The 27,611-nt window shown below is 46.5% G+C and overlaps 1 protein-coding gene across 3 annotated transcripts in view; it reads right to left on the bottom strand.

The window, feature by feature from the left end:
- Window positions 1-25,741, bottom strand: part of Tgfbr3 (transforming growth factor beta receptor 3) — a 186,701-nt gene extending 160,960 nt beyond the window's left edge. Inside the window, exons 1-3 of one of the 3 annotated variants that reach the window (XM_085691528.2) lie at window positions 21,241-21,374; window positions 13,171-13,308; window positions 1,593-1,778 (exon numbers count right to left, since the gene is read on the bottom strand). In XM_085691528.2, coding sequence (XP_085547654.2) covers window positions 1,593-1,665 — 73 coding nt within the window. In that variant the 5' untranslated portion in view covers window positions 1,666-1,778; window positions 13,171-13,308; window positions 21,241-21,374. Of the gene's footprint in view, window positions 1-1,592; window positions 1,779-13,170; window positions 13,309-21,240; window positions 21,382-25,720 lie in introns of those variants that run through there. The other 2 variants (XM_085691529.2, XM_048447105.3) reach the window with 2 other exon arrangements.
- Between the last annotated feature and the right edge of the window lie 1,870 nt (window positions 25,742-27,611).

Below are 27,611 nucleotides of genomic sequence, written 5' to 3'. Positions count from 1 at the left end.
CTCAAGCAAGCCTGTGCTACATAGAGAGACCCTGCCTCAAAAAAATAAGAAAAAGAGAAAGGAAGGAAGAAAAGGAAGGAAGGAAGGAAGGAAGGAAGGAAGGAAGGAAGGAAGGAAGGAAAGAAGGAAGGAAGGAAGGAAGGAAGGAAGGAAGGAAGGAAGGAAGGAAGGAGAGGGAGAGAAGAAAGAAAGAAAGAAAGAAAGAAAGAAAGAAAGAAAGAAAGAAAGAAAGAAAGAAAGAAAGAAATTAAGAGAGTAAAGACAAATTCATCTTAATGCACACACTGACAGGCAAGTCAGTCTTCACGAATGACAGAAAATGAAAGTGCTGACGGAGAGTCGCCCTAACAGAATTAGGATGGGCAGTTCAAGCTCACACACTGGCAATTTTAAAACAGAAACCCAAACTAACAACTTTCTTTGAAAATGTTTGCCATGGTGGGGGGCGGCATTCTGAGCCCCAGTCTTACACATCAGTTCCTGCCAACTGGCTTTCCCACAGTCTGTCTGCAAACAGCCCCCGCCTGTCTGTGAAGCCTCTGTGGTCAGATGCTATCTTCCATCACCACACGAGATGTAAGTGTAATATCTGGATCCTCCATCCCCTAGTTGCACAACTCCGTGTAAAGGAACTGTGTGTCTCCGTCTCTCATTTTATCTCCCACAAAATGTCACAAATAATTACACCTCACTTGGAGGTTTGATTACATGAGCTTATTAAATTAATTTTTACTCATTTTTATATGCTATAATCATTTCGCCCAGAGGCTAGCTGTAGTACCTATTTAAGTCGGTATTGTTCTTATTGAGAACTGACAGTTTCCAGAACTGAGCCAATGAATTGCTTTTGCACGGCTCATTGCGGAGCACACACAGAGCAAATGGCGACAAAATAGAGCAAATTAATCTTCCAAATTAGTCACGTGGCCTTGACATGAAACACTAAGATGCTGGTAGGCAGGAAGAGAGTCCTCACATAGTCATCTACTCCCCAAATGCCACCCTTTTACTCTGATGGTCTCCGGGAAACACAAAGTGTCCTCCCCCTTTTACCCTTCAGGGCTGGAGATGGCACTGCGGGCCTCACTCAGCAAGACAAGGACTCTGAGCCACCTCTTAAACCTCTCTGGATTTCCTAAAGAGTCCTTACTAATGTCTCTGAAGCGGCTGAAACTAAACACCCCCTCTCCAAATCTCATGATAAGAGTGCTACCTCTATCTAGAAGATCTACTTGTTTTACAAGAATATTCTTTGAAAAGAATAAAAAAAACATAAAATTCTTATTTCGCTATTATCTAAGGATGCATCAGAATCAAGCGGTGCCCTTCGCGGTCTGCCAGCCTCAACAGAGGTAGCTGGGCTCCCATGTCGCGAAGTTAGAATGTCTAGTCCCAGTCTCGTAAACTACAACATAGGCAAATACATTATGGACCTGAGTGGTAGTCAAGTATTTTATTTGCCTAAAGAACATGAATATTTGTGTTTTACAGAAAGATAACATAGCCTAAATATTTCCCATCAAAGAGACCGAGGAGGGTACGAAAACAGGCGCTTGAGACAAAAAGAAGATGAAATTCAAAAGGAGCATTACCAGCAGTAGCCAGACAGGAGCTCATCAGGGCAAACATGGTGGTGGTGATCACGTGGCGGGGAGTCGCGGCCATTTCTCCAACAGGGAGTCCCCTCCAGACACGGCAGCCTTTGGTCTTTCAGGTCGAAGGCGAGCTTGGCAAGTCAGAAGTGGCCTTGAAATCCCTCTCTGCAACTGTCAAATTGTCTATAAAAATAAACAAATTTCAGTAAGAAAACACAGTGTTGAAATTTCACCAATGAACACACATTAAATGTTAAAAGTTAAATGGAGAATTTCTGAAAAGAAACAATTTGTCAAGAAACATATCAGGACAGCACTCAGGCAAATTAGGGCGGGACAGTGATTGTTTAACAAAGACGTCATAGAAAATAGTTTTGAAAGTGATATGTTTATACTTGACATTCTAAATATCTGGGGAGTTGAAGGTTGTCTGAGACAGGGTCTATGTTTCCCAGACTAGCCCAGCACTCTGGGTTTCAAAAGTCCTTCCTGTTTCGGCCTCCCTGAATAGCTAGTACCACAGGCATGTACCAACACACTCAGGCAGATCTGTGGTCCTGTGTAGAGTTTTCAGGACCATTACAGACACTCCAGGTCCCCTGTCCTATCAGCAGGCAATGACATGGGACACTCAGCTCAGAGTGCCAACAGGAACACTGGACATGTAGCTCAGAGTGCCAGCAAGCAGAAATAGTTCCTAGAAACCGAGCCGCATGCCAAAGTGACAGAGTTATCACCAAGATTGAATTCAATTACACTGAAAAGTGATCTGGAAAACACACACACAGAACCATAAAAGAACAAAGCTCTTTCACCTTTTCGCCAACCTTAAAAAGCAATAAAGTCTTCACTGCCCCTCTGTCCTGTAGAAGACGAACTCAGTCCTGGGCCAGGTGGTCTGAAGGCTCTTTCTAAACCACTCCTGTCTAGAGCCCTGTCAGGGTTTTATTATTGTTGTTTTTGTGGTGTGTGTGTGTGTGTGTTCGCTTGAGACAAGGTCTCACTGTGTCAGCTAGGCAGTTCCAGAGCTCACTATGAAGAACAGGCTGGGCCAAAAACTCACAGAGATTCACCTGCCTCTGCCTCCTGAGTTCTGGGATTAAAGGCATGAGCCACCATGCCCAGTTGAGTTTTGTGATTTTTTTATATGTATGTTTTGGGGGATCTGTTGTTTTGTTTGAGATAGGGTCTTGCTTTGAAATGTGTGTGTGTGTGTGTGTGTGTGAGAGAGAGAGAGAGAGACAGACAGACAGAGACAGAGAAGAGAAAAAGAGAGAGACAGCGAGCAAGCACAGGCTTGGAAAAGTGGCTTCCAGATTGTATACAATCAATCAATGTTAGCTGCTTTGATCACTGCTCCATTCTCTTTAAGGTCTTCTCACTGATAAACTGGAAAGATTGGGGTGTGGTTATTTATGTAATTCTTAGCTACTACCCAGCAAGTTTTGCCTATTGCAAAGGGGAGAACCTACAGTAAAGAGCAGGGCCACGGAGAGAGAAGAGTGGCCGGTGGAGCTGAGATGAAGGCCCAGTGAGCAGTCAGAGGCGGCACGGTGCTAACGAAGTTAGAAAACTGATTTGGAAGTCACGCAATTAACTTCAATGACCCCTTGAAGCCTCAGATTTCCACCACCATCTTTCCATGGTGTATCAGAGAAATGGAAATATCTGTTAACTTAAGAACTGAACAACTAGGAAAGTTTGCCCCAGTTTTTCCTCTTTGAAAAACTAGATTTCCTAAATGGGTTAATTAATAAAGAAAAATCTCTCTCAAAGGACAAAAAAATTCAACAAATACTAGCAGAAATTTTAATAAAGCAAAACCCATAAGGAGCGCTTAGAAGATGGCTTACGGGAGGGTTTCTATAGGCAAATGGCCACAGGCTACACAGGGCTCACATCACCCCTGCCCCCAACTGCATGGGGCCCGTGGGGCTGAGCTGCATTAATCTAGGAGCTTACACCAGTTCTGAAGGAACCCATGGAAAGAAAGGCAAGCGGTTCTATTAAAAATATGGACTGCAAATTGCTGACAAGAATATTGGGCAATTATATAATTATTATACAACTGAGCCAAGCTAAATAGATTGATGCCCAAAGGCAAACCACAGCAAGTTCACGCCGGATCTCAAGACAGCACTGAGGAAGTCCAAGACAAGTTGGGACTCCACACAGCTGTGGCAAACAAAGAGGAGGCCTTCTTTGAGCTACAGTCCCCCTTTAACAGAACTCATTCAAGAAGAAAGCAAACTGCAGAGCGTTGGTTTAATCTCCCCAGGGTGGTGACAGAGGTCTAGGAGACGGGAGACTAAAAAGGGAACCACATGGGCCCTACCTGGCTGATCTCCAGCCAACACTCAGAGATTCGATCCCTCGGCAGAATTTGGGGGAAGCCAGGCCTCCGAAAGTTGAAGCTTTTAAATAAAATCATAAAACACAAGCTCCTCTTTTCGGTGAGGGTCTGTCATACTCATTTGGAAAAGACCAGGGGCTGTTGACCCTCCTTGGGCTCATGAGCTATAAGAATATACACGAAAAGGCCCACTGAGGTCCTGGAACAATTTGCAGGCTACTGTAGAGTGTGGTCTCTCCGCTCACCATTACAGCTTCAAAGCAGAGGGACTGAGAGCAGCAAGCACCACAAATTAACAGAACGTGGAGAGCGAGAGTCACAGATTAAAAACAAAGAAGAATGTGCTGCGAAGTCTGTTGATTTCAGATCCTGCTATGTTTACTTCTGAGGCCATTAATCTGAGCTGGCTGCTGCACATTCCTGGAACCCAGCAAAGCACATAGGTAAATAGAGGGATTAGCTGGGGAAAGCCTACTCAACCGAATCCTTGACAACACCATGGTCTGAAACCCAGATTTAAAAGGAGTGACTTAGAAAAACCTGCTCTAGGCTAAAGATTGTGTGTGTGCTTGTGTGTGTGTGTGTGTGTGTGTGTGTATCTGTGTCTTATGTGTGTGAGTTTGTCTGTGTATGATGTGAGTGTGTGCGTGTGTGTGCGCGTGCGTGTACACACACACACAGGTTCACATATAGACAGCAGTCACGCATGCATGCAGCAGACACCTTTCCTCCACTAGGGTCTCAGGGACTGAACTCCGGTTGTCAGCAGCACTTTTGTTGGCTGAGTCATGTCACTGACCCAGATTTGAAGATCATAAGGAGATTGATTTAGCAAACAGAATTAAAAACTGTCATGAATAGGAATGGGAGGTTACTCAGTTGGGAGAATGCTTGCCCACTACACAGACAGTACACACTCCACCGAATGCTCGCCTGCTACACAGACACTACACACTCCGTTCACAATAACACATTAAGCAGGTCGGGTGGTGCACGCCTGAAATCGCACACTCCAGAGGCAGAAGGACCAAGAAGGTCAAGGTCTTCTGTTGCCGGGGAAACGGCATTGCCTGAGCTCAAGCAGTGAGTTATTCGAGTTTCTAACAGCTTAGAAATGAAGAGATCTGGCAAAACGACTCAGCAGACCAAAGTGCTTGCTGGACAAACCCAGCGGCCTGAGTTCAATCCCTGGAACCTACAGTGAAAGAAGAGAACCGAAAACTGCCTTCTAATCTTCCATTTGAGTGTCACAGCACACGCATGACCATGGTCGTGTGCATACATGTGCACGTGTATGCACATGGATGTTCACACACACATACACAAAATTTTAAAATGTTTCTATTTTGTCAATTAGGTGGGTTTTTTGATAAATACATAGTTGTGTTTGAAAATGGTTTAATAAAACAGGCAGAACTGTTTTGTCCACTGTTCAATACACTGTTCAGTGACAGCAGTGTGGATTGCAACATCAACGTGTCGTGTGGCAGCCGGGGAAGGGGCAAAGCAATTGCTGTCTGGTAACACCTGGATGCCCTTTAGACCTGTACACAATGAGCGCAGCCTCACAGTGGCTAAACTCCCCTCCACACAGAGAGACGCTGCATCACTCAGGTACCCAGAGAGGGAGGGTGGGGGATCTGGATGAGAAATCTCTGGAATTGTATCTAAGCGTGGTTGATACTCAGCAAATATTTACAGCCACTGTGTGCCAGGCAAACTGGTCTGATGCCAAGGGTGTGACAGAGTGAAAAGGACCCAAGCCTCTGCTTGGTGGAGTTTTGTTTGGGCCAAATAAAAGCAACGTCATTTGCTTCTGGGGATAAGACATTTAATTTCTCAGCATCATTTCTTCTGTCCGCAGACCTTTAGGGACTATTTGCCCTGCACCAGATAATAGAAGAATAGTGGGCAATCGAGAGGTATGCTTTTTACACTTACGGATTTACAGTATGGCAAACAGGCATACAGTCACAAACATGGAATTACACAGTATGGGAAGAATTATAAAGGAAGGCCTCTTAGGAGACACATATCTTAAAATATTGGGCACAGAAAGACACTGAGTGAGTACCCTTATTTCACTTTTGTTATTATGATAAAATACTTTGATTTTAGCACACGGATCCAAGTTGCAGGCCCTGAGAGTCAAAGGGTCACGTGCTTGGAGACAGCCAGTCACATCACATCCACTAAGAACTGAGCAGATGAAATGAATGTTTGCTGCATGGCTTGCTTTGTTGTGCTTACACTCCTCAGAGGCATGAAACAGTGCTGCCCAAATTCAGGGTGACTCTTCCCACCTCAGTTTACCAATTATGAGAACCCCCTCTGTTCCAGGATGAGCAGGAACTGTGAGGGGTGGGAGTTCAGGTAACTAAGGACCAAGAGCCAGAGGCCCACAAGGTCATGGGCTGAGTCACGTGGAGGGAGAAAGATGGCGCCTCATCAGTTCATGTTAATTGCCAACAACTGAAAAACTGTTAGCACCAAGTCACTGCCCCATTCTCCATCAAGGGTCTAATCAGGCATACCTGGGTTTTTAAGGATGTAATAGGGTCCAGTCCCAAGAAAACCAAGAGTGCTATGGCCAGGCACATTGGTGTTCTTAGCCCAGAGAGAGAGAGTGTGGGCCAAGGTGGGGGTGGGGGTCCCCATAGAAATCCCGTTGACTTAGAACATCTGGAAAAGCCAAGGATGACCTTGAACTCCTAACAGTCCTCGTGCTTCCACTTCTCCAGTGCTGGGAGGACAGGAACTGGGAGGACGCCCTGTGTGAGTGCAGGGGAAGGCCAACGGCTCCCTTCTGAGTTCGCCTTCCATCCTCAGCTGGTCTCACACCCTCGGGCATCCCTGCAGTCAGTTCTCCAGAGAACAACTCAGGACCCTTCCTCCTCCTCCTGTGGACCCTGCAGCCTGTCTGTGTTCAGGCTGTACTGTTTCTTTTTGTGCTGGTTAGTTTTAACTGTCAACCTGCCACAACCTGGGAGAACATGGGAAGAGAGTCTTTATGGAGGCTTACACACACCGGGATGGCCTGTGGGCATGAACTTGTATGTGAAGGGTTTCTCTTTTCTCTCTCTCTTCTCTCTCTTTCAATATTGTGTTTAATGGTAAAACTTAGCACATTTCAGCACCAGGGCTGGCACAGAGTCAAAGCTGCAGGCTTGGCTTGTCACCCCACGGAGCCTCACCTGGTGAATGAATGAGGACGATGACCAATAAGAAGAGCCATCCATGGCCTCAGCTAGGGAAAGCCCGGAATGGATAGAAGATGAGCTGCTGCTTCAGAGATGGATTCCTGACACAGCCAACAATCCAGCTATCAAATCCCACTTCAATGCCAGCCCCTGATCCAGCCACACTATGACAACAGCTCTAACAAACTTGGGGCCTGTGTCAGTGTCCTGGACACACAACACTGTCTGGAATGCCCACATGGGCACCTGGAGAAGGAGCTACTGCAGGAAGACCGTTTAGATGGTGTCTCTGGTCTGCTCAGGGGGGAAGCAAAACACACTACCCCGAGAAAAGCAAATGGGGAGAGATGTCCCAAGGCTCAGGAAGACCATGTTTAATTCAGACACACAGACTGATTTCTCACCCACACTTGAGACAGTTGTTGTTAGTGGTTAAAATATGTGCAAGGCTTTAACAGGCAAACTGCCAGTGAAAAGCGTAGATACTAATTTATGGAAAGTTATTAATTTTGAGATAAGACTTTATTTCCTAGAATTCAAAAATTCTATCAGCAAAAGAACACAGCTGGGCATGGTGACACAGGCCTTTAATCTCAGCACTTGGGAGGCAGAGGCAGTGGATCTCTGTGAGTTCAAGGCCAGCCTGTTCTACAGAAGGTTTCAGGCCAACCAGGGCTACATAGTGAGACCCTGTCATGAAGAAGGAGAAAAAGAGGAGGAAGAAAGAGGGCAAAGAAGAGGAAGAGAAGGAGGAAGAAGGAGGAAAAAGGAGGAGGAAGAGGAATGAGAGAGAGAGAGAGAGTGAGAGAGAGAGAGAGAGAGAGAGAGAGAGGTGCTAAAGAGTTGATTCCCAGAATCCACTTCAGGTGGCTTACAATAATCACCTGTAACTCCAGCTTCAGAGGATCCTATACCTCTGGCCTCCATGGGCAGCTTCACTCAGTAGCACATACCCACACCGAGACATGCACATACACACAATTTAAAAATAATTTTTTTAAAAAAACACTTTTAATATGAGTCCTGGGTCAGCATAGATAGCTCAACATGTGAAGGAGCTTGCACATATTCATAATGACCGGAGAGAGATCACCAGATCCCACAAGATAGCAGGAGGGAACTCCTAAAAGTCCCCTCTGACCTCCACATGGCTACTATGGGTGTGCCTGTGCCGCGCGCGCGCGCGCGCGCACACACACACACACACACACACAAAGTAAATAAAGTAATAAAACAAAAGAGTCTTGAGCCAAGCAGGCATGGTGGGTTAAATCCTAGCATTCAAAGCTCTAGTTCACCTTCTATGATAGGGAAGACTATCATAATTCAAGTCCAACCTAATCTATGCAGCCATGTCTAAGTCAGCCAGAGTTACACAGGGGAATGTTTTCTCAAAACAACAAGAAAAGACACAAGCTCTAACACCCCTCACAACTGCTTGTGAAACTGTTCCTGGACATGGCTAAGGTAGGGATCTGTACATACTTCCTCTTCTACCTTCTGGTTCTCAAATCTTCAGAGATTTAAGCAGGGGACAATAAACCAACCAGACTATTCAGAATGAGGAGCCAGCTGTCATCAAGAGGGTTTAGTTACAAAGCTGCAAGGGATTCCATCAAGGTTCTGTATAGTGCACGTTCCCAACTGCAATTCTCCCTTTTCCCCAGAGTCTAGCAAGCACTACCATTGAACAAGCTGTGACAGGAGTGAGTGTTCTAGTTTGTCTTCTGCTGTGATAAAACACTGACCAACAGCAACCTAGGGAGGGAAGGGTTTATTTGACTTTCAGGTTACAGTTCATCACTGAAGGAAGCCAACGCAGGAGCTCTAGGCAGGAGCTTGAAGCAGAAACCACTGAGGAATGCTGCTTACTGGCTTGTTCTCTGTGGCTTCCTCAACCTGCTTTCTTCTACAGCCCAGGCCTGCCTGCTTGAGGGTGGCACCACTCTCCGTGGGCTGGTCCCTTCCACATCAGTGTCAACCAAGAAAATGCCACAGACCTGCCCACAGGCCAGTCTGATAGAGGATAGAGGTGATTATTCACTGTGGCTCTTCCAAGGTGTGGAGGTTTGAATAGGAATGGCCCCCACAGGTTCATATATTTGAATGCTTAGTCATCGGGGTGTGGCCCTATTTAAGGATTAGAAGGATTAGGAGGTGTGGCCTTGTTGGAATAGGAGTGGCCTTGCTGGAGGAAGTGTGTTACTTTGAGGTTTCAAAAGCCCATGCAAGGCCCCGACTTTTTCCTCTCTCTCTCTCTCTCTCTCTCTCTCTCTCTCTCTCTCTCTCTCGGCATATGGATCAGGATTCAGCCCTCAGCTACTGCTCCAAAGCCACGTGTGCCACCATGCTCCAGCTATTGTTATAAGAATGGCCTTGGTCATGGTGTTTCTTCACAGCAATAGTCACTGGGTGACCCCAGTCTGTATCAAGTTAAACTAAAACCAACCAGCACAAGAGAATAGCTCAATGGTGAGGCTCAGGCTTATAACATGCATAAGATCCTGGGCTAGATCGCTAGCACTACTAAAAGAAATTGACACTACTATATGCATTACAATAGGAAATGTATGAAAGGCCAGAAATTTGTTAGAACATTTCCAGTAATGAATGACCAGCAAACCAGAAGCAGCTGCAAGAAAGAACGCTTGAGTACGCTCCAGAGGGCAGAAGGCAAGAGTTCTGTCTCACAAGGCATTCTGGGCTTTAACTTTCTTCATCCTTAATATGACTAGGTTAAATAAAAACTCTTTTCTTCTATACCTCCCACACAGTTGTCATCATGACTGACAGCTGACGGGAGTCCCTCACAGAAAATGAACTCCCGTGCATTCTTGTGGAAGATTCAAATGCCTTACTGTGCACAGGCCAGCAGGATAACAAACCATCCAAGGCAAACATTCAGCCCCACACACAGTGCCGAAGACGACACTGTTGCTACGCTCACTATTCATCTAGACCTTATGTGAACAACGATACAGTAAGCTCCCAGCAGCACAAGCATTTAAGTCCAACTTCAGTCAAATATGCTCATTTTTATTTTTTATTATATATAATATATAGATAAATAGTTGCTTTTTTAAAATTAAAACTGTCATTTTACGCTAGTCTTCAAAGTCTAAGAACTACCTACTCCGCCCTCCTGTGCTAAAAGCCACGTACAATTATTCCGAGCCTTGGTATCCTTTCCTGTAATGTGTTCCTTGTTACCTAGTTAGAGCCAGCTCAGCGTTAGGGATGGATCATACCCACTGCAGTCTCTTACAGATAGGCAGATTAAGAACTCAGAAGGCTCCATGACTGGTCCTCTACTTCTCCCAGACTGCTTTCCAGCTTCAACTGTCCCTGAGTGTGTACATCCTGCATGACTTTCTTCTCCGACCCCACATAACATTTCAGTGATTCTCTCAACCACCCACAGAGACAGATGCTTCCTTTAAGTTGCTAAGCAACCCCAAGGTCACCAGCTAAGCAGCCCTGGACCAGAATTTGAGACCAAGTCTGTCTAAACCCACAACCCATGCTCTTAGCCACTATAAACAGGGACTGTGCCAGAAATAGCTCACAATCAAGAAGAAAAGAAAGAAAAGAAAAGAAAGGGCCTGTGCAGGTTCCTATATCACTGTGGACATTGGCCAGGAACAAGGGACAGCTCCTAGCTGAGGAGGGCTGACACCGGGGCAAATTACTTTGTTTTGAAGTTAGCATAGCAAGGTCTGGTAAGCAGTTACGTGTTGCTTTATTCGTTAACTCAACAAACATTTAGAAGTAACAATGATGTGTTGGATGCTGGCTCCAGGAGATAAATACAGGTTAGCAACGCTCTTCCTTGCTGCCAAGGAGTCTACCTTCTAGTGGGGAACAGAAGACAAAGTCTGTGAAGGGTTAAAGACATGCTGAGTTTCTTTTAGACAAGTCAGGGAAGATCTCCCAGGTGAGGTGGCAGTTAAGCAGGGGACAGAGAAACACTGTGACAATCTAAGAAGGGTTGAAACTTCACTTCAAATTAAAGATGGGGGCAGGTGGGAGGGAGGCTTATTGCCTAGCCTGACAACTTGAGTTCGAACCCAGAGCCCAGGTGACAGACAGAATCAGCTTCTACAAAGTTGTTTTCTGATTCCTCTCCCCACCACACAGGTGCATAGGCATGCACACATAAATAAAACACAATAAAAATTAATCTTTAAAAAAGTTTCCTAAGATGATTAAAAACTGGGTATCATGGTACATATGTGTAATCCCAGTGTATAAGAGGTACATGCAAAACATGAGTTTGAGTCCAGTCTGGGCTACATGAGACTATCTCAAATAATAAAGATGGTAATTTAATTTCCTTCTATGTCTTTCTTGTCTAAAGTAGAATATTCCTTTTCAAAGAAAATAGTACCAAAAACAAAAACAAAAACGAAACAAAACACACACACACACACACAAAAAAAAAACACTCAAGAGACATGAGGCCTGGCTGTCTCCAAGCTATTGTAGCCCAGGCAGGGCAAATCTGGAAGGTTCCATGAACTGCCAACAGGATGAGCTCAGAGCCAGAGGAGGATGTCAGGGCCACGATGAAGCTCTGCCCTCGGCTCTGCCCACCGTCTCCCCGAGCCCCTTCCTCCACTGCTATGTCTACTTTTCATCTTTTTAGCGGGATGGGTTAAAGGGCAAACCACAGGCAGAGGGAAACCACAATCTGTGCCTTGTGGAGCGAAATGGGAATCTCCCCAAACCACGTGTATGGAAGAGAGACCCAGCAGTGTTCCAGCCCGTGTGGTCTTCAGTGGGGCTGTGAGAAATCAGATTCTCCATCTTCCAGCAGGACAGATAACTGAGTGTACTGGACCAGAGCTACCCAATTCTCCATCTTCCAGCAGGACAGATAACTGAGTGTACTGGACCAGAGCTACCCAATTCTCCATCTTCCAGCAGGACAGATAACTGAGTGTACTGGACCAGAGCTACCCAATTCTCCATCTTCCAGCAGGACAGATAACTGAGTGTACTGGACCAGAGCTACCCAATTCTCCATCTTCCAGCAGGACAGATAACTGAGTGTACTGGACCAGAGCTACACAATTCTCCACCTTCCAGCAGGACAAATAGCTGAGTGCATACTGGACCAGAGCTATCCAAAAATCACCAAAGGCCTGCTAATTCTTCTAGTTAATTGATTCACGCAACAAACAGTGCAGTTCTGAAGGACTTGCCCCTCGCTGGTCGGCCACTGCTTCACACACAGGAATGCAGCAGAGAAGAAAATGTGTGCATTCTGACCCCAGGAGGCCTGGAGACTGAGTGTGAGCATGGCACACGACTGTATGTGAGGTGGAGATTAATGCTAGGAAGATGAAACAGAGAAGAGGAAAGGAAACATGGGTTCGAGTCTTCCACTTGTTTCTTTGTTGTGACCAAGGATCCACAGGAAGTGAGCTTCAGATACTTGGGAGAACAGAATGTTTTCCAAAAGACCCATTTATTAAAGGCTTGGTTCCCCATAGGATCAAAATGAGGAGCGGTAAAGCCTTCAGGAAGGAGGTACCTAGTGAGAGACCTTAGACCATTGAGGGCAGGCACCTGAAAAGGTGGTGAGACCCCGGCCTTTTATTTCTTGCCTAAACATAAGATGAGCAACATTATTGCCATACTTCCCTCGTCGTGTGCTACCTCACCACAGACAGCAGGGCCAGCTCTGCACAAGCCCCTCCAAACTCTTTATTAGAACTATCTCAAGTATGTGGCTAAGGTGATGAACAGATGACCGAAAAGCTCAATGTTGACCCAGGAAAGTCCTCAGGAGGAAAAGCCAAAGCAATGAAAGTTTCTCATGAGCCACTGAGAGATGACATCTCCAAGATGGACCATGTGAAGAGCTAGGGACAGAGAGAGCCTGGCAGGGGGAGCTGGGAATGTAGACAGGTGGAGACAGAAGGACCTGGGTGTGGGCACATGGGGCACACTGGGGAAACACCATAAAGTTCAAGAGAAGCAGAAGGAGGAGGCAGAGAAGTGGCTGAAAGTTACTGACCATGCAGTCCATGTTATGGAGAATAGAATCACAGCGACCGTGCAGACTCAGACGGGCCTGAGAAGATGACGGTGACAGATGTAGACGCCATCAAAATCATCTGGATGATGATGGGAATGGCCCAGGTTCTGGGAAGTCCTGGGGGTGGAGGAGACAGTGTTGTTTGCGGAGATTTGCTGAGTTAAGACCACATCCATGGACAAGGGGAAAGAAAGCATGACCGGGACGCTAACTTGGTTTCTAGTGCCATTACTGACGTGAACAGTGAAAACACATGGGTCACAGAAGGGCACAGCACACTAGAAGGTGGGTTCAATTGACTGGGAAGACCTGTCTGAACCACACGAGACTACCTCCGGCCGAGGCGAAACGAGAGAGCTAGAAGTTTGTAGAATAGATATGGCCATTGAACCTCTGAAAGCTGCCTAGCTGCTTGCTCTTCTGTTCTCTGAGAAATGCAGGAACCAAATGTCAATCCTAAACTTGTTTCTAATTTCTGGTACAGAGCACTTGAGGGGCATCTGAAAGCGAGCAGAAAACCCCGCAGATTCCTGAGGGCGTGTAGCGACGTTCCTTTGTCTTTTCCACTGCAAATGGCAGCCCCACACCCAGGTGATCATTTTTATTGGATTAATTTTGGGAATCTGTGTGTGTGTGTGTGTGTGTGTGTGTGTGTGTGTGAGAGAGAGAGAGAGAGAGAGAGAGAGAGAGAGAGAGAGAGAGAGAGAAAGAGAGAGAGAGGTGTATAACTCGAGCTAGATGCTTTTGGAGAACAGTATCATCTTTGGGATCCTAAGAGTTGCCAGTTGTAGCCTCACAACCTTAGCAAGCCTTACAGCTCCAGCCTGCAGACCTCCTGAGACTTGCTAGCAGTCCCGTCTTGTGACAAAACAGGAAAGCTTTCTCCAGCTCTCCAATAGGAGAGCCACCCCACCCCCTCTCCCAACCTCCCAGGCCAGTTAAACTCCAAAGAATCCTGCTCTGAGTTCAACGAGCCCCCGTTCAAACCCTGTTCAGTAAGGTTATCTATCTGAGACATTTTCTGGAGGCGTTTTCAAGAACTTAGCAGAACTCCTTCTAAAGGAAATCTCTTTCTTTAAGCCCACACGCTGCATCAAAATAAAACTGTGAACAGACACTCTAGCAAAGGAGACATAGATGCCACAAACCGAAAAGCCATCAGTGTGGAATACAACACATAGGTCCCTCCTTCCTGGGCTGCTGTGGAAAACATCACAAATCCAATGACCAGGCTGCAACAGTAGTTACTAATGAGTAGGAGGGATTAGGAACCAAGACAGGGATGCAGCCATCTCATCCCAAAATGGGCTGTTATTCATACAGGATTCATGGTTCAAAAGGCATGTTAAGAATCTATGACCATAACCCTCTCTCTAGTGTCATAAAACTAAAACAAAGGAAGAAAAGAAGGAAGAAAGGAAGGAAAATGAAGAGGTCTTGGCAGAAGGAGGTAGACCCAAAAGAGTCAAGCAGCACATTCAGAAGATGAGAAATTTCTCCCCACACAGGGAAGACCTATACTGCATTGATGCTCAGCACACGTTATGACTCAACGGTGTTTTCCCTCCCAGTCAAACCGAGTTTGTCAGCCCACTGTACAAAGCCATGCAGGAGAAAGAGGCACGTACCCTTTCTGGATACTAAGAAGTCTCTGTGTTTGAGTGTTTTGTTTTAAAAGAATAAAAGCCACAAAAGAGATAACTCCCCATAACAGAGTGGGGTTGCACAATGATGTTTACTTAGGCTTTGTGTCAAAGTGTCTCGCCTCAAATAACCTTCCCAGTGTGAAAGGAGGGGGCAAGTCATATTCTGCTCCAGCAATTATGCACAGTTAGATAATTACGAGGTGAAATTCGCAAACAGTCACCAGCATGGTGTTGTATCCAAGGGCCAACATCATACTGTCAAAACACATAAATTGCTAAAGATGCTAACAGCATGACAGAAGCCAGAGGGACTCGTCACACACAAAATGGAATTAAGTATTCATCAAGTTTCCATGAAAAAAAGCTAAAGAAGAAAAAAATAAAAAGAAATCCAACATTCTGGCAGACCCTCCACATGGGCCATCAGTGCTGCAAGCATTCGGCTCCCAGGGCAATCTGATCGACAAGAAAGGCCCAAGGACTCCATTCCCAGGCTGTTTTCTAGAGAGGTTTTCTTTTGTTGCTTTCTCCAGGAATTAATCAAGAAAGATGTGTTTTCACAAACGGTCCTTCTGTAATTTTATACAAAAGCCCGACCTTCGACATATACCAGAGAAATGAACTATGTGTTCTCGGTGTGAGCAGTACCCAGCTCTGCAGACCCTCCTCGCCCAGGGAAACAGGCATTTCTGTATTATCTTTTCTTAAAGTCTTGAAGAGAAATCCAGTATTTCTGACTTAATCTAAATGATAAGTCTGGTGACAGTTTGGCATCAAATTTGAAAAGAAAATGAAACCTTACCCACCTTCACATGTCACTCAAGAGTCTTTTGCCCAGATTTGGGAGATGTTTTTGATTTTGAGGTTTTTTGAGGGGGAGTTGTTTGTTTGTTTGTTTGGGTTTTTTGTTTGTTTTTGTTTTTTAAGACAGGGTCTATGTAGCCAGCTGGCCTCAAACTCATTGTGGATCTTGAACTCCTGATTCTTCTGCCTCCACCTCCCAAGAACTGTGGTTATAGGCATGTACCACCACGCTGGGCTAACAGTATGCACACATGCACACATACACACCACGCACGCACACACGTGTGCACGGGCAAACACCATACGATCATCCTCATCAGCAGATGCACTCGGGTAGCCTAGAGGCGTGGTTCCAGGCCTCTACTGCAGGCTCTTCTTAACTACAGTCTCTACGCCTCATAAATGACTGTTAACCTACACCAGCCTCCGTCTCTGTTCTGAATAAATGAAGGGGAAAAAACACAGAATGAGGTCCAAACAAGAGTAGCCTCAGGCAGAATTTATAAGAATACTGCATCAAAACCAAAATATTACACACTTAAACTGAAAGAACTGGAGATCCAAATAACTGGTCCCTAAGGTGGAGAGGGAGCATGCTCGGAAATCCATCTGAGTCCAAGTAAGTCACTTAACAAGTAAACTGCGATTTCAAGCACTATAAAGACAAGACATCTAGAGACAGACAGGGCCAAGGAAATGGACCCCGATTCTTTTTGTACAGGTTTTCCAGGTGGTTGGTTTATGTCAGCTGAACTAGAAACTGAACAGGTTAACAACAGTTTGTTTTTTCAAAATGCTGCAAAGAAGTGGTGTTCTCATTTCACATGTGAGTCGGAAGACAGGGAAACCAGAACTTCCTGCCATCGGCTGCGCTTGCTTCCACTGACACAGACGCCTCAGTGAGTCTGTCTCTCACTGATGTGCCGCACAAATTCTGGTCGGTCTTAATACCAAAAACCGGGAGTCAGATACAGGGGTTAATGCTGGAGGATCAGAGAAGCCGAGCGGTCTAGACAGTTCTTACCTCTACCAATGCTCAACCAGATGGGAGACCTCGGACGGCCTCCATCAGACTCCTCCCACCTTCTAGTCCTCTCTCTGGACAGTCAGGCCACTCCTGTCTCCACCTCCCTAGTGCTGGAATTGAAGGCCTGTGCCACCACCACACAGCTTCTACTGGCTTAGCTCAAACAAAATAGCACTACACTGGTGTTCCTTATTTGGGGGTGGGGTCTCAAATGCATAAGGCCCCAAATCCCAGCACCTCAACGTAACAATCACAATAGTAACAATAAATGTTTCCACCTAACCTAGGCTCGTTCTCATATTCCCAACTGTCCACACTCCTGAGGAAGTGAAAGATTACTTTTGAGTTAAAGATCTCTAAGAACATGAACCTAACCAGACATGTAAACTTCAAAAAACAGTTAAGGTTTTTGAATGTGAGAAAAAAAATCAATGTTTGAAAGTATAAGAAAATAAGTAACTGACTGAAGTAGCTATTAAAATTCTTATTAAAAACTGCTGGCGGTGGAAAGACTGTCCTCCATTAACCAACAAATGTAGCCATCATCATTTTCCATCCGGTAGCAATGAGAATATAGAACATACACATTAAAATGACTTACAGAGGTGCTGGAACAATGAGCACATGGCAACAGGCACAGGCTATCTATACTTCAAAGGACAGGCTCAGTTCCCAGCCACACAGTGGCTCACCAATGTCTGCAACTCCTGTTCCAGGGGATGCATCACCCTCTTCTGATAACCAGGCATGCACAAGATTCACATACACGCATAGGGCAAATGTGCGTGCATGCATGTGTGCACATACACACACCCCAAAAAGGAAATTTTATAATTTGTCAAGAACAGGGTTAAATTCAAAACAACAAAACATGGGGGTGGTGTGTGTGCTGTAGTAGTAACATTACCACTTACCTGTCCGCTCTGAATTCTACCTGTCTGTCCTTAGGTGTAAAACATAAAGTAGAGCCTTTCATAGATTCGTAGGATTTTAAGACCACTTGAGAACTAAAAGAAGTCAGAAGTGACCCCACAGGACTTCCTGAGCTTTTAGGCAGGCAGATTGATTGATTGATTGATTGATTGATTGACTGACTGACTGATTTGGTTTTTTTGAGACAGGGTTTCTCAACAGCCCTGACTGTCCTGGAACTCACTCTGTAGACCAGCGTGGCCCCAAACTCTGCCTGTCTCTGTCTCCCGAGTGCTGGGGTTAAAGGCTTGCTCCACCACAGCCCGGCTGGCAGGCAGATTTTTATAAATTAAGTTTGTATGTAAAAGGAAAAGATTAATTCCCGAGTATTAAAAAGAAGGAGACAACAGTTACCTCCCAGCAGACTAGTTTTGCCACGTGAATGCTCTTCTGTGAGAAAGCCTCGGTATCCTCAGACCACGGTGACCCCGGCTATCAGAAGACGTTCTTCTAACTTCCCGAACTCCAAAGCCCGGAAACAGGGACTGATTGGAGGCGGGGGGGGGGGGGGGCTTGATAAACATTTGTGAAATGAGTAAACTAGATCAAAGAATGGGAGACTAAAGGAGACCCTGGAAAACCACGAGTCTGTAGTATCAACTGCAGACTGTGATCTAGAAAGGTGGCTAAATTTTAAAGTGATTTAAAATAAAATCCATCTGACCCTAACAGCTAATATAAAGTTAAACCTTTAATAGAAGATACACAAGAAACAAGACCTGCTAACGGAACTACAAAGACAGAAAATGTTTACTTAATAAAAAATACTCAGTTTGACTGGTTTACAGGCATGCTAATCCTTTCTGTAATACTTTGTAAGCATATTTACAGGCATAATTGCCTAAACACACCACAGACACCTGTACTTACACAGGATAAGATTTAGAACTACTGACACACAGGTAAAGGACCCTGATCCAAAAATCCAACATCCAAAATGTTCCAAAATCCAAAACTTTCTCAGCACAAACATGACTCCCACAAGTGGAAAATTTACACTGATCTCATGTAACTAGCCGGGGTGATAATGTAGAGACACTAAAAACATTGTATGGAATTACCTTCATGGTATACATGACACCCAAATTATGTTTAGACTTGGGTCACCTCTCCCAAGAGATCACTATGTATATGCAGCTATGAAATCCAGAGCCCTTTTACCCCACCCCCACCTCCCAAGCATTTTTGCTCAGGGAACTCAATGCATATTGAAACATACATATCTAGAGAACGCACAGCTATGTAAAAGGAGCATGGGACAATGAGCTTACTCTTACTATCCAGACTTTGGAAGGTGCTAATGAAAGATAATGACGATGGTACTGAATTCGTCAGCCTCCCCAAGAAGTTCATTTATGCAGTTTTATACACAAGACAAATGGGGGTCATTATGAAAGGATTCACAAATGAATCTCTTTGGGTTGCCAGCTCTTCTAAATAACCTGAAATAGTATTCAAACAACACAAAATTTTATAGGCACACATCTCAAGGAAAGCAAACTAGAAGGAAAAAAAAAAAAGAGAGAGAGAGACCCTACAAGCCACTGTAAGTTCTGGACACACATTTACCATTCAGGCACAGACCTCAGGGTCATCCTGCTTTTAATCAGTTGAAATTAAACCCATCCCTCCACAGAAAGCATCTTAGTTATTTTGCTAGATAAAGCTACAACACTTTCCATTTCTGAAATATATAGAACATACAGTAAAACAGGTTTAGGTGCCCACAGGACATCAATAAGTACGTCATGCTCCCCCTACTGGCAAATGTGAAAAAGAACAACGAATTTCCCAGGGGATTGGCCCTTGAAGTGCTGGGGTTCAAAGCACCGTTGATGACTTTATCTTTTTTTTAATGTATATCTCTTACCCAGTAGTTGCGCAGAGCTGGTGTGGGGTGGTCATATTCCGTCACAACAGGAGCTTTTTAAAGTTAACGGCAAAGCCAAGAGTAAAAAATTATGCTGAAGCCTTGAAACGCTAAACAATGCAGAATTCAAGCCAAAAGCAGAGGACGTCAAGAAACAAGAGCAACATCCTCTAGCTGACACGATTGCATGAAATCAACTCCTCCTTAATGGCCCTTCAGGGGGTAAGAATTATTTCCCTACCTCCTGCGCCAACCTCAAGCTGTTTCCTAAGGAAGCCTAGTGGCCTTGATCAACAACGTCTGGTAGATTAATAAAAGCAATGAGGACTAAGGATTAACACGAGTCAGGGTTCTATTTATAATTATTTGGAGCCAGGCTCAGGGGAGCTGGGCTTTGGCCCCTGCAAAGGTCGTGTATGATCACCTAAATTAATCACAGATAATTAGTGTTTCAAAAGATGTATTCAGCTCAAACAGGAAGCTAAGCAAGACAGAGGGCCAAGGACTTACTGCCGTACTTGCCGCTTCCCGCCATGACCAGGGAAGCTCTTGGATTAAAAGAGAAAGCTGTGTACATCACCTTGGGCAAGTGACTTAGCCTCTAGCGGCTACAGTCTGGCATGAGAACTGTAAAATGGGTCTACTAAAATCACAAGAGTTTAACCAGAGTTGGGGTGGGACTTAAGCCCGACTGCTGCCTTGGAGACATTATGGAGCACACAGTAGTGAACCAATACACTCCCGTTTTGTTACCCCAAAAGAACCAGCTGAGTTCTCCCCAAAGTAACCAACTACTGTCTAAACGACCATTCCAAGGATATTAAAGGATCCCGATATGGTGTGCTTTTTTGATTTGGTTTGGTTTTTGTATGTTGGAAACTTCTACCAAGCCTTTCAGTTCTGCGAAGGAAGAAGAAACTTTAAAACGCCTGATTCTCCATCTCCATCTGTCACTCGCAGGATCCCTCACCGCAGGGCGCAGCACGCGGCGCTAACACCTGTGCACCGCTCTGCGCGGTCCTCGTCCGGAACATCTGTGCACTCCTCCAGCCTCAAAACCTCCCTGCAGGACCCGGTCCCCCGAGCCCACAGCTAGCGAGCCGGGCGACTGTTGGCACCCACACCTAAGCCGCCAGGTTCTACTCTGCCGAGGTAGTGCAGGCTTGGCACGCAGGCTGTCTGCACTTCTATCCGGGTTCTAAAGTGGAACAAATGCCCTAATAAGCGCAACTCTGCAAGCCGATTCTTCTAGCAACATCCAAGAGTCCCGAGTTTGTCCCAACCAAGTTCACACACCGAGAGAGCCTCTAACATCAGCGGGAGCGCGACTGGGTTAACCCGGGCGTCCTCCTCGTGCCAGGGCGCGGCCGGCGGGGACCCGGGGCTGGCTTGGGCGCGCGTGTTCCGCGACCGCGGCCTCTGCTATCCATCATGATCGAGTGCCCACCCACGCTGTCAAGCGCCGGGAGGGCAGTGGCCTGTGTGCCCCGCACTGGACTAGGAAACCGCGGAGAGGAAGAGCGAAGGCGGCGGTGGGGAACTCCTCCCCGGCGCTGCCCACCCGGGACCGCCGCGGATCCCTGTTCCGCTCAGCGTCAACCCGGCCGGATCAAAGCCAGGTCCGAGCTCGGGGTCCCGGGTGGCCCGAGCAAACTCTCGAAGCAAGCACCAGCCCGCAGCAAGTACGGCAGCCTGCACAGCAGGGGACCAGGCGCAGAGCCCGCACGTACCTCGTAGGCGGCGTGTCCGGGACAGATCGCCCGCCGCGAAGTGGGGGAGCAGCCGAGACGAGTCCCCGCGCCCTGCGTGCACAGGCGGCCGCGAGTTCAGTAGGCGCAGCTCAACTGCGCCATCCGGACCCCGCCGGGGACTTTCACCTCCTGCCGGGAGCTCGCGGAATAGCGCAGCGAAAGTGGCCTGGCAGGACAGCAGTCCGCTTCCTTCTTGTCCCTCTCTCTCTCACTGCCAGGGAGGAGGAAAGTGGCGCTCAGCGTCCCCGAAACCCTGGATCACCCCCATCAGGCCCGTGCGGCGCCCTCGCTCGGCCGCGCACACGCGCGGGCGGGGTCGGGCGCGCAGCCACAGCAATCAGCGCGTAGGGGGGGGAAGGGCGCCGCGGGCCGCGGGGGCTCGGCCGCCTAGAAACTCCTCCTCCTGCCCCTCCTCTCCTGCTGATGGATGAGCCCAGAGAGCCTGCTCTAGCCTGTGCGTCCCTTCGGGCAGAGAAGTCTGAAGCTGAAAGAAGGGAAAGGAAGTCAGGGAGCGGCCCGGGATGAGGTGACGGGTGGGCATACCTAACTTGGGAAAGAGTGGGGTACCGGGACTGGCTGCCTTTCCCTGAAACCTTCAAACTACCAGGGCTCTCTGGGAAAGACACGGGTTTTATTTTGTTGTGGATATATATTATATATATATATATATATTATCTCAGATAAGCCCGCTCCCAATCGCAGCCCCTCCGCACACATTCATTCTGCCCCAGTTGTTTTTATTTTCCAATTCTGGTTATCAAAAGATATGTTCCGGTAGCGTAGACAGGGTCTTGCCATCTCCTCTCTACAGGCTAGTGCAGAGCATCTTTGCAGAGCGTCTTCCCCAGCTGTTGCTTTGCTACCTAAATTTCGTCGCTGCAGTTTCCCCATAGCTTTCGGGATGTAAAGGATAGGTGAGCGCACAAAGTCTTGCGCGCTTGTGCCCGTGAACTGCACCTGGAAGGCTTAAGTGCGGTCAGTGCAATCACTAACACAAATTTGATACTCCTATTTACACTCGCTTTCCAATTAAAAGTGAATCGCCCGTTGGAGCTGTAGCTCCGATAGTAAAGTGTTTAAACACACACAGAGCCCTGGGTTTGATCCCAGCACCACATAAAACCCAAGCATGGGGGCAGGAGGGTCAGTTCAAAACCAGTCTCTTAGAAGACCCTGTCTATAAACAAATAATAAACTAAGTGTTTACTTAGCACTAAGTTTTACTTTGTAAAATTACTGTGTGTGAGTGTGTGTGTGTGTTCAGAACACACTGCCTCCCATCCCATCACATGGGGCCTAGGAATCCAACAGAGGTGGCTCTTCAGGACTAGCAGCAAGCGCCTTCACCCACTGAATTCTGTCACCAGCCACTTCACAGGAACTCTTACAGGTGTTATGGCAGATGGGGTGACTGTGAAGTGAAGGCTTCAAAGACAACTTTCCGGTCTTAACCGCTTCTGGATATCCAGGGAACCTTGCACAAGCCAGCCACCCCAGCTAGACGTCCTCCCAAAATGCAGGGATCTCAAGCTTTTAACCACAGAATTGAATAGTATCCTCCCCCATCCCCCAACTTTGAATAGGTCTCCTGTGACTTAGGCCAGCCTCCAACTCCATAAGCAGATCTTGAACTCTTGATTCTCTGGCTTCTGCCTTCCAGTTCCCAAGTTCAAGGATTAGAGGTAAGGGCAGCCAGCACACCCACCTGAGGAGAAATCTCATAGAATGACTTACAGTATTTCTATTTTCACTTTGTGATGGGGTCTCACATAGCCCAGGCTGGCCTGAAACTGACTGTAGAGCCCAGGATGACTTTGAACTTCTGATCTTCCTGCCTCCACCTATTGAATCCTGGGAGGATTACAGGCATGAGCCACCCACCGCACGGCATCTGATTTGATGTAGTCGGGATGGACAAGGGGCTTCATGCGTGTTAAGTAAGGACTCAACTGACTGACTGGAAGTAAATTGGCAGCTGGAATGTTATTGGAATCCACTGTTTTTGAGAAAACAGGAAATACTTCTTTCTTTATGTTTCGCTACAGAGATTCATTAACCAGATTCGTTACGATGAGAGTCTCTTGGTTTCCTATCTGTGGTGGTTTGGTGGGAAATGTCCCCAGTGGTGGTGCTGTTTGGGCAAGTTATGGAGAGGTGGGTGTGGGTGGTGCAGCTTTGCCAGAGGAAGTACATCACTGGGGGAGGAGCTACCCTGAGCTTTTACAGCCTGGCCCTACAGTTCAGTCTGTTTGGTGTTTGACATTAAAGATGGTCTCCCTCATCTTCCTACTCTTATGGACATTGTTTACGTTTGCTGCAGATTCCAGGGAGCAGCCTCCGGCCAGGGCATCAGGTGCCTCTGGGGAGTCTGGGGAGCCACCACATATCCAAGACTTCATGTATGGTAGGCAAACATTTAAGCTAAACCTCCAGCGCCCCACCCCCATCTCTTTTAGTTTTTCAAGACAGAGTTTCTCTGTGTAGCCCTGGCTATTCTGGAACTCACTCTGTAGACCAGGCTGGCCTTAAACTCAGAGATCCATCTGCCTCTGCCTCCCAAGTGCCAAGATAACAGGCAGGCACCACCAAACCCCACTGTGTACGCAGAGACTGCTCATTTGTTTCCCGGCTGCCCAGACCTGAATAATCACACAGAAACTATATTCATTACAACACTGTTTGGCCAATAGCTTAAGTGTATTTTTAGCTAACTCTTACATCTTAAATTAACCCATTTCTATTATTTTTGTATTTTAAGCACAAGGCTTGTGATTTACTGGTAAGATTCCCGGGTGTCTGTCTCCTTCAGCAGCTACATGGTGTCTTTAACTCCGCCTACTCTTTCTCTATCTCTGTCAGTCTGTCTACATTCTGCCCTGTTATAGGCCAAAGCAGCTTTATTTATTAACCAATAAAAGTAACACATATACAGAAGGACCTTCCACATCATCATCAGTCATAGTTTAAGTTTTTAAAACTTTTTTTTGGAGAATTTCATCCTTGAATACATCATTTCTATACCTCCCTCTTTCTCTTCCAGCTCCTCCTGTGACTGTTCCCCCACTCCCTCTCAAACTCATGATCTTTATTTATTGTTTACACACACAGACATGGAGACATACACATGGGCACATACACAGAGACACACATAGACACATATACACAGAGACACACACAGACACATATACACAGAGACACACACAGACACATATACACAGAGACACACACACATAGACACACACATAGACACACAAACACACATATATAGACATAGAGACACGCACAGGCACACACATATAGACATACACATAGACACACACATAGACACACATAGACACACACACAGACACACACAGACAACACACACATAGACACACACATATACACACACAGAGAGACACACACAGACACAGACACACACACATAGACATACACATAGACACACACATAGATACACACCCATAGACACATACACAGACACACATAGAGACATACACAGTACACACACAGACAACACACACATAGACACACACAGACACATAGAGACACACAGAACCTGCTGAGTCTCTTTAGTGCTGCTCCCGTATATGTGTGTTTGAAACTGACCACTACGAACTGAACAACCTACGGGGGGGCGGGGGGGGGGGCCTCACCCCTGGAGAAGACTGATTCTTCTCTCTTAGCAGTCGTTCATAGCCTGGAGCCCTTCATCCAAGGGTAGGGCTTTGTGACCTTTCCCCCATCCACTCTGGCATTCCAACCTGTACTGTCATTGTGCGGGTCTTATTTAGGCAAACAAATGGTCCCTCCACTCCCAAGAGGAACTGTAAACAGAGAACTGACATTTTTTGGAAGCATGTGTTATCTTATTTGCACAAGAAATGCTTGACAGCAGAGTCCCGGTGATTTACAGAGCCCTGGAGTGGTGCCTCCCCTAAGCAGGGACCCACTCTTAAGTTGACTCACATCTCATGGCCTGTCTCCAGATCCCCCTGATAAGCCGACAACTGAACAGATGCATAATGACCTGGTTGTCAGTAACATATGCTTTAGGTGCATCCCGGCCCCTTGCAGAACTCCAGTCTTCTGAGCGACTCGGTCACTTGAAACTTCTACGGTTGTTTCTCACTTCCATAAGCCCTCATATAGAAGTCCATTTACTTACACTTTAGAAACTTAACTCACTGGACCCTTGACCAGGGCTGGGGGATGTAGCTCTGTTGGTAAGGCGCTTGCCTGGTATGAATGAAGCCCTAGGTTTTATCTTTAGTACACATGGCAGGATGGCTGGTGCCTGTATTCCCAGCACACGGAAGATGGAGAGAGGATGATCAGAAATGCAGGGTTTTCCCTGGCTGGGAACAAGCATGAGGCCTGTCAGAGAACAAGCCCTGGAATGGTTCTCGGATTCGCACTTCACCAAGTATAAAATGATACACAGAGAGGTTTGGTCACTTACCAGCAAGTGCCTGAGCGGGGTGACTCCCTGACTCCAGAGTCTGTCTTCTGAGTCTGTACTTTGTAACACAGGTGACAAAAAGTCCTGTTTTGTTGTTTTGGTTTTTTAAAGCTCAATTCTTTGGCGGCTTCACAAGATAAAGAGTTTGTGGCACAGAACTGCTGCCTTCCGCTAGCACGGAAAAGCAGGCCCCTTTCACCCAGTTATGAATATGAATATAAAGTTTGTCAAGCACAGCGAGCAGCTTGGGGGAAATTGCACAACTATTCCGAAAAATGCGTGACAGAACACAAACCAAATGCTGCTCTAAAATTGCGGGGACAGGACGCGGTCCACGGACTCCAGCGGACACCCTCACCCTCTGCTCAGCTGGCGTCTTTTCAAGAGACGGCTCCCAAAGACACCAGAGCACCCTTGCAAGTGTTTCGTATGGTATCAAAATCGAAGGCAAAGATTCAGAGCCACGTTTTTCCATATCTGTATTTGAGACTGGGCTGATAAAATACCCAACAGGTAAATTTCCAACTAATGAGAAAAGATTACTTCCCGATGACCCCGCATGCAGGGCAGAGAGCCAGAAAACACCTGTCTGGGACCTGGGTGATTCCTGCCAGGGAAGTGAAAGAAGGGAGTGGATTCTCTTGCTGCCATAAAACTCCAGCTTCTACCAATGTGCCAGGTCCTGAGACTCCAGAATTCAACTGCCTTCAATGTCCCCACAGCAGAGGTTCCGATGAAGCCAGAAAACTTGTACCATTTCAAAGTAGCAGCAACCCACCTGGGATCTTTGTGGTCTCCGCCCAGCAGATGGGGGTTGGGATGGGAGGGTGGGACTTGCTCTTTCTTGGAACTGAAAGCTGGAACCTAAAGGGGACCACATACACCTGCCGCTTTCCACAGCAAAGAACTAGCCCCTCTTTGCTTCTTCTGCTTCCTCTTTGTGGGTTTGGATCCTAAAGAAGAGGAAAAAATAAAGTATTATGAGTTATTGTTAAATGTCATCTCCCTCCAGGAGAGCCAACATACAAGGATCAGAGATACCCAGGATATGTATTAATAGCTTGAAATGTTATAAATCTTAGCTCATAACTTAAGCCCAAAATATTCTAGAGCTACAGGGTCACTGTGGGTCCCTTAGTCAACTAAGGGTCTGCTCACACCTTCTGTTCTAGTGTTGTGCCTAAATTCAGGAAGACCTGCTAGATGCAAGTGAGTAGGAGCCCATCCCAGGGCCGCAGGACCATTCATTTTGTCTTTGATTTCTTTAAAGGTAAGATCTGCTATCCCACAGACTGGCTTCCAACTCTCCGTATAGCCAGGGAAAATCTTAAGCTTCTGATCCTCCTGCCTCCACTTCCAGAGTGTTGGGACTGTGAGTGTGCACCACCACACCCAGTCTGTCCACTGTTGGTGCAACTGCATGCTAGTGCATGCCAGGAAGACCACACCCAGTCTATTCACTGTTGGTGCAAGTGCATGGTAGTGCATGCCAGGCAGACCACACACAATTAATATACCCAAACATCTTAAGCTTACTGGATCCTCAGCCAAAGACCCAAACGTGGATTATTTGATGGTTGGCAGATGAGCTTTGATTTCTTTATACTTATTTCTGTGTGTGCATCTATGTGTATGTATGTGCATGCCACGGTCCGTGTATAAACATCAGACAAATTGCAGGAGTAAGTCCTCTTCTATCACATGGTTTCCAGAAATTAAAGTCTTCATGTTAGGCCTTTCCCATAGAGACACTGTAGTAGTCTGTCCTGTCCCTTGAAGAGATAAGCCCCGCCCACTCCTCCCCTTGTCTGCTGAGGCAAGCTGATCTTCCTTGCTTCCAACCTGAGCTCCTCCCTTTCCGTCTCCCCTCTTCTCCCCATCCCCTTCTCTC

The sequence above is a fragment of the Myodes glareolus genome, chromosome 8 (genome assembly GCF_982192425.1).
Source record: "Myodes glareolus chromosome 8, mMyoGla1.1, whole genome shotgun sequence".
Taxonomy (NCBI): domain Eukaryota; kingdom Metazoa; phylum Chordata; class Mammalia; order Rodentia; family Cricetidae; genus Myodes; species Myodes glareolus.
The sequence above is the reverse complement of the archived record's forward strand: the minus strand, read 5'-3'. Positions and strand labels throughout refer to the sequence as shown.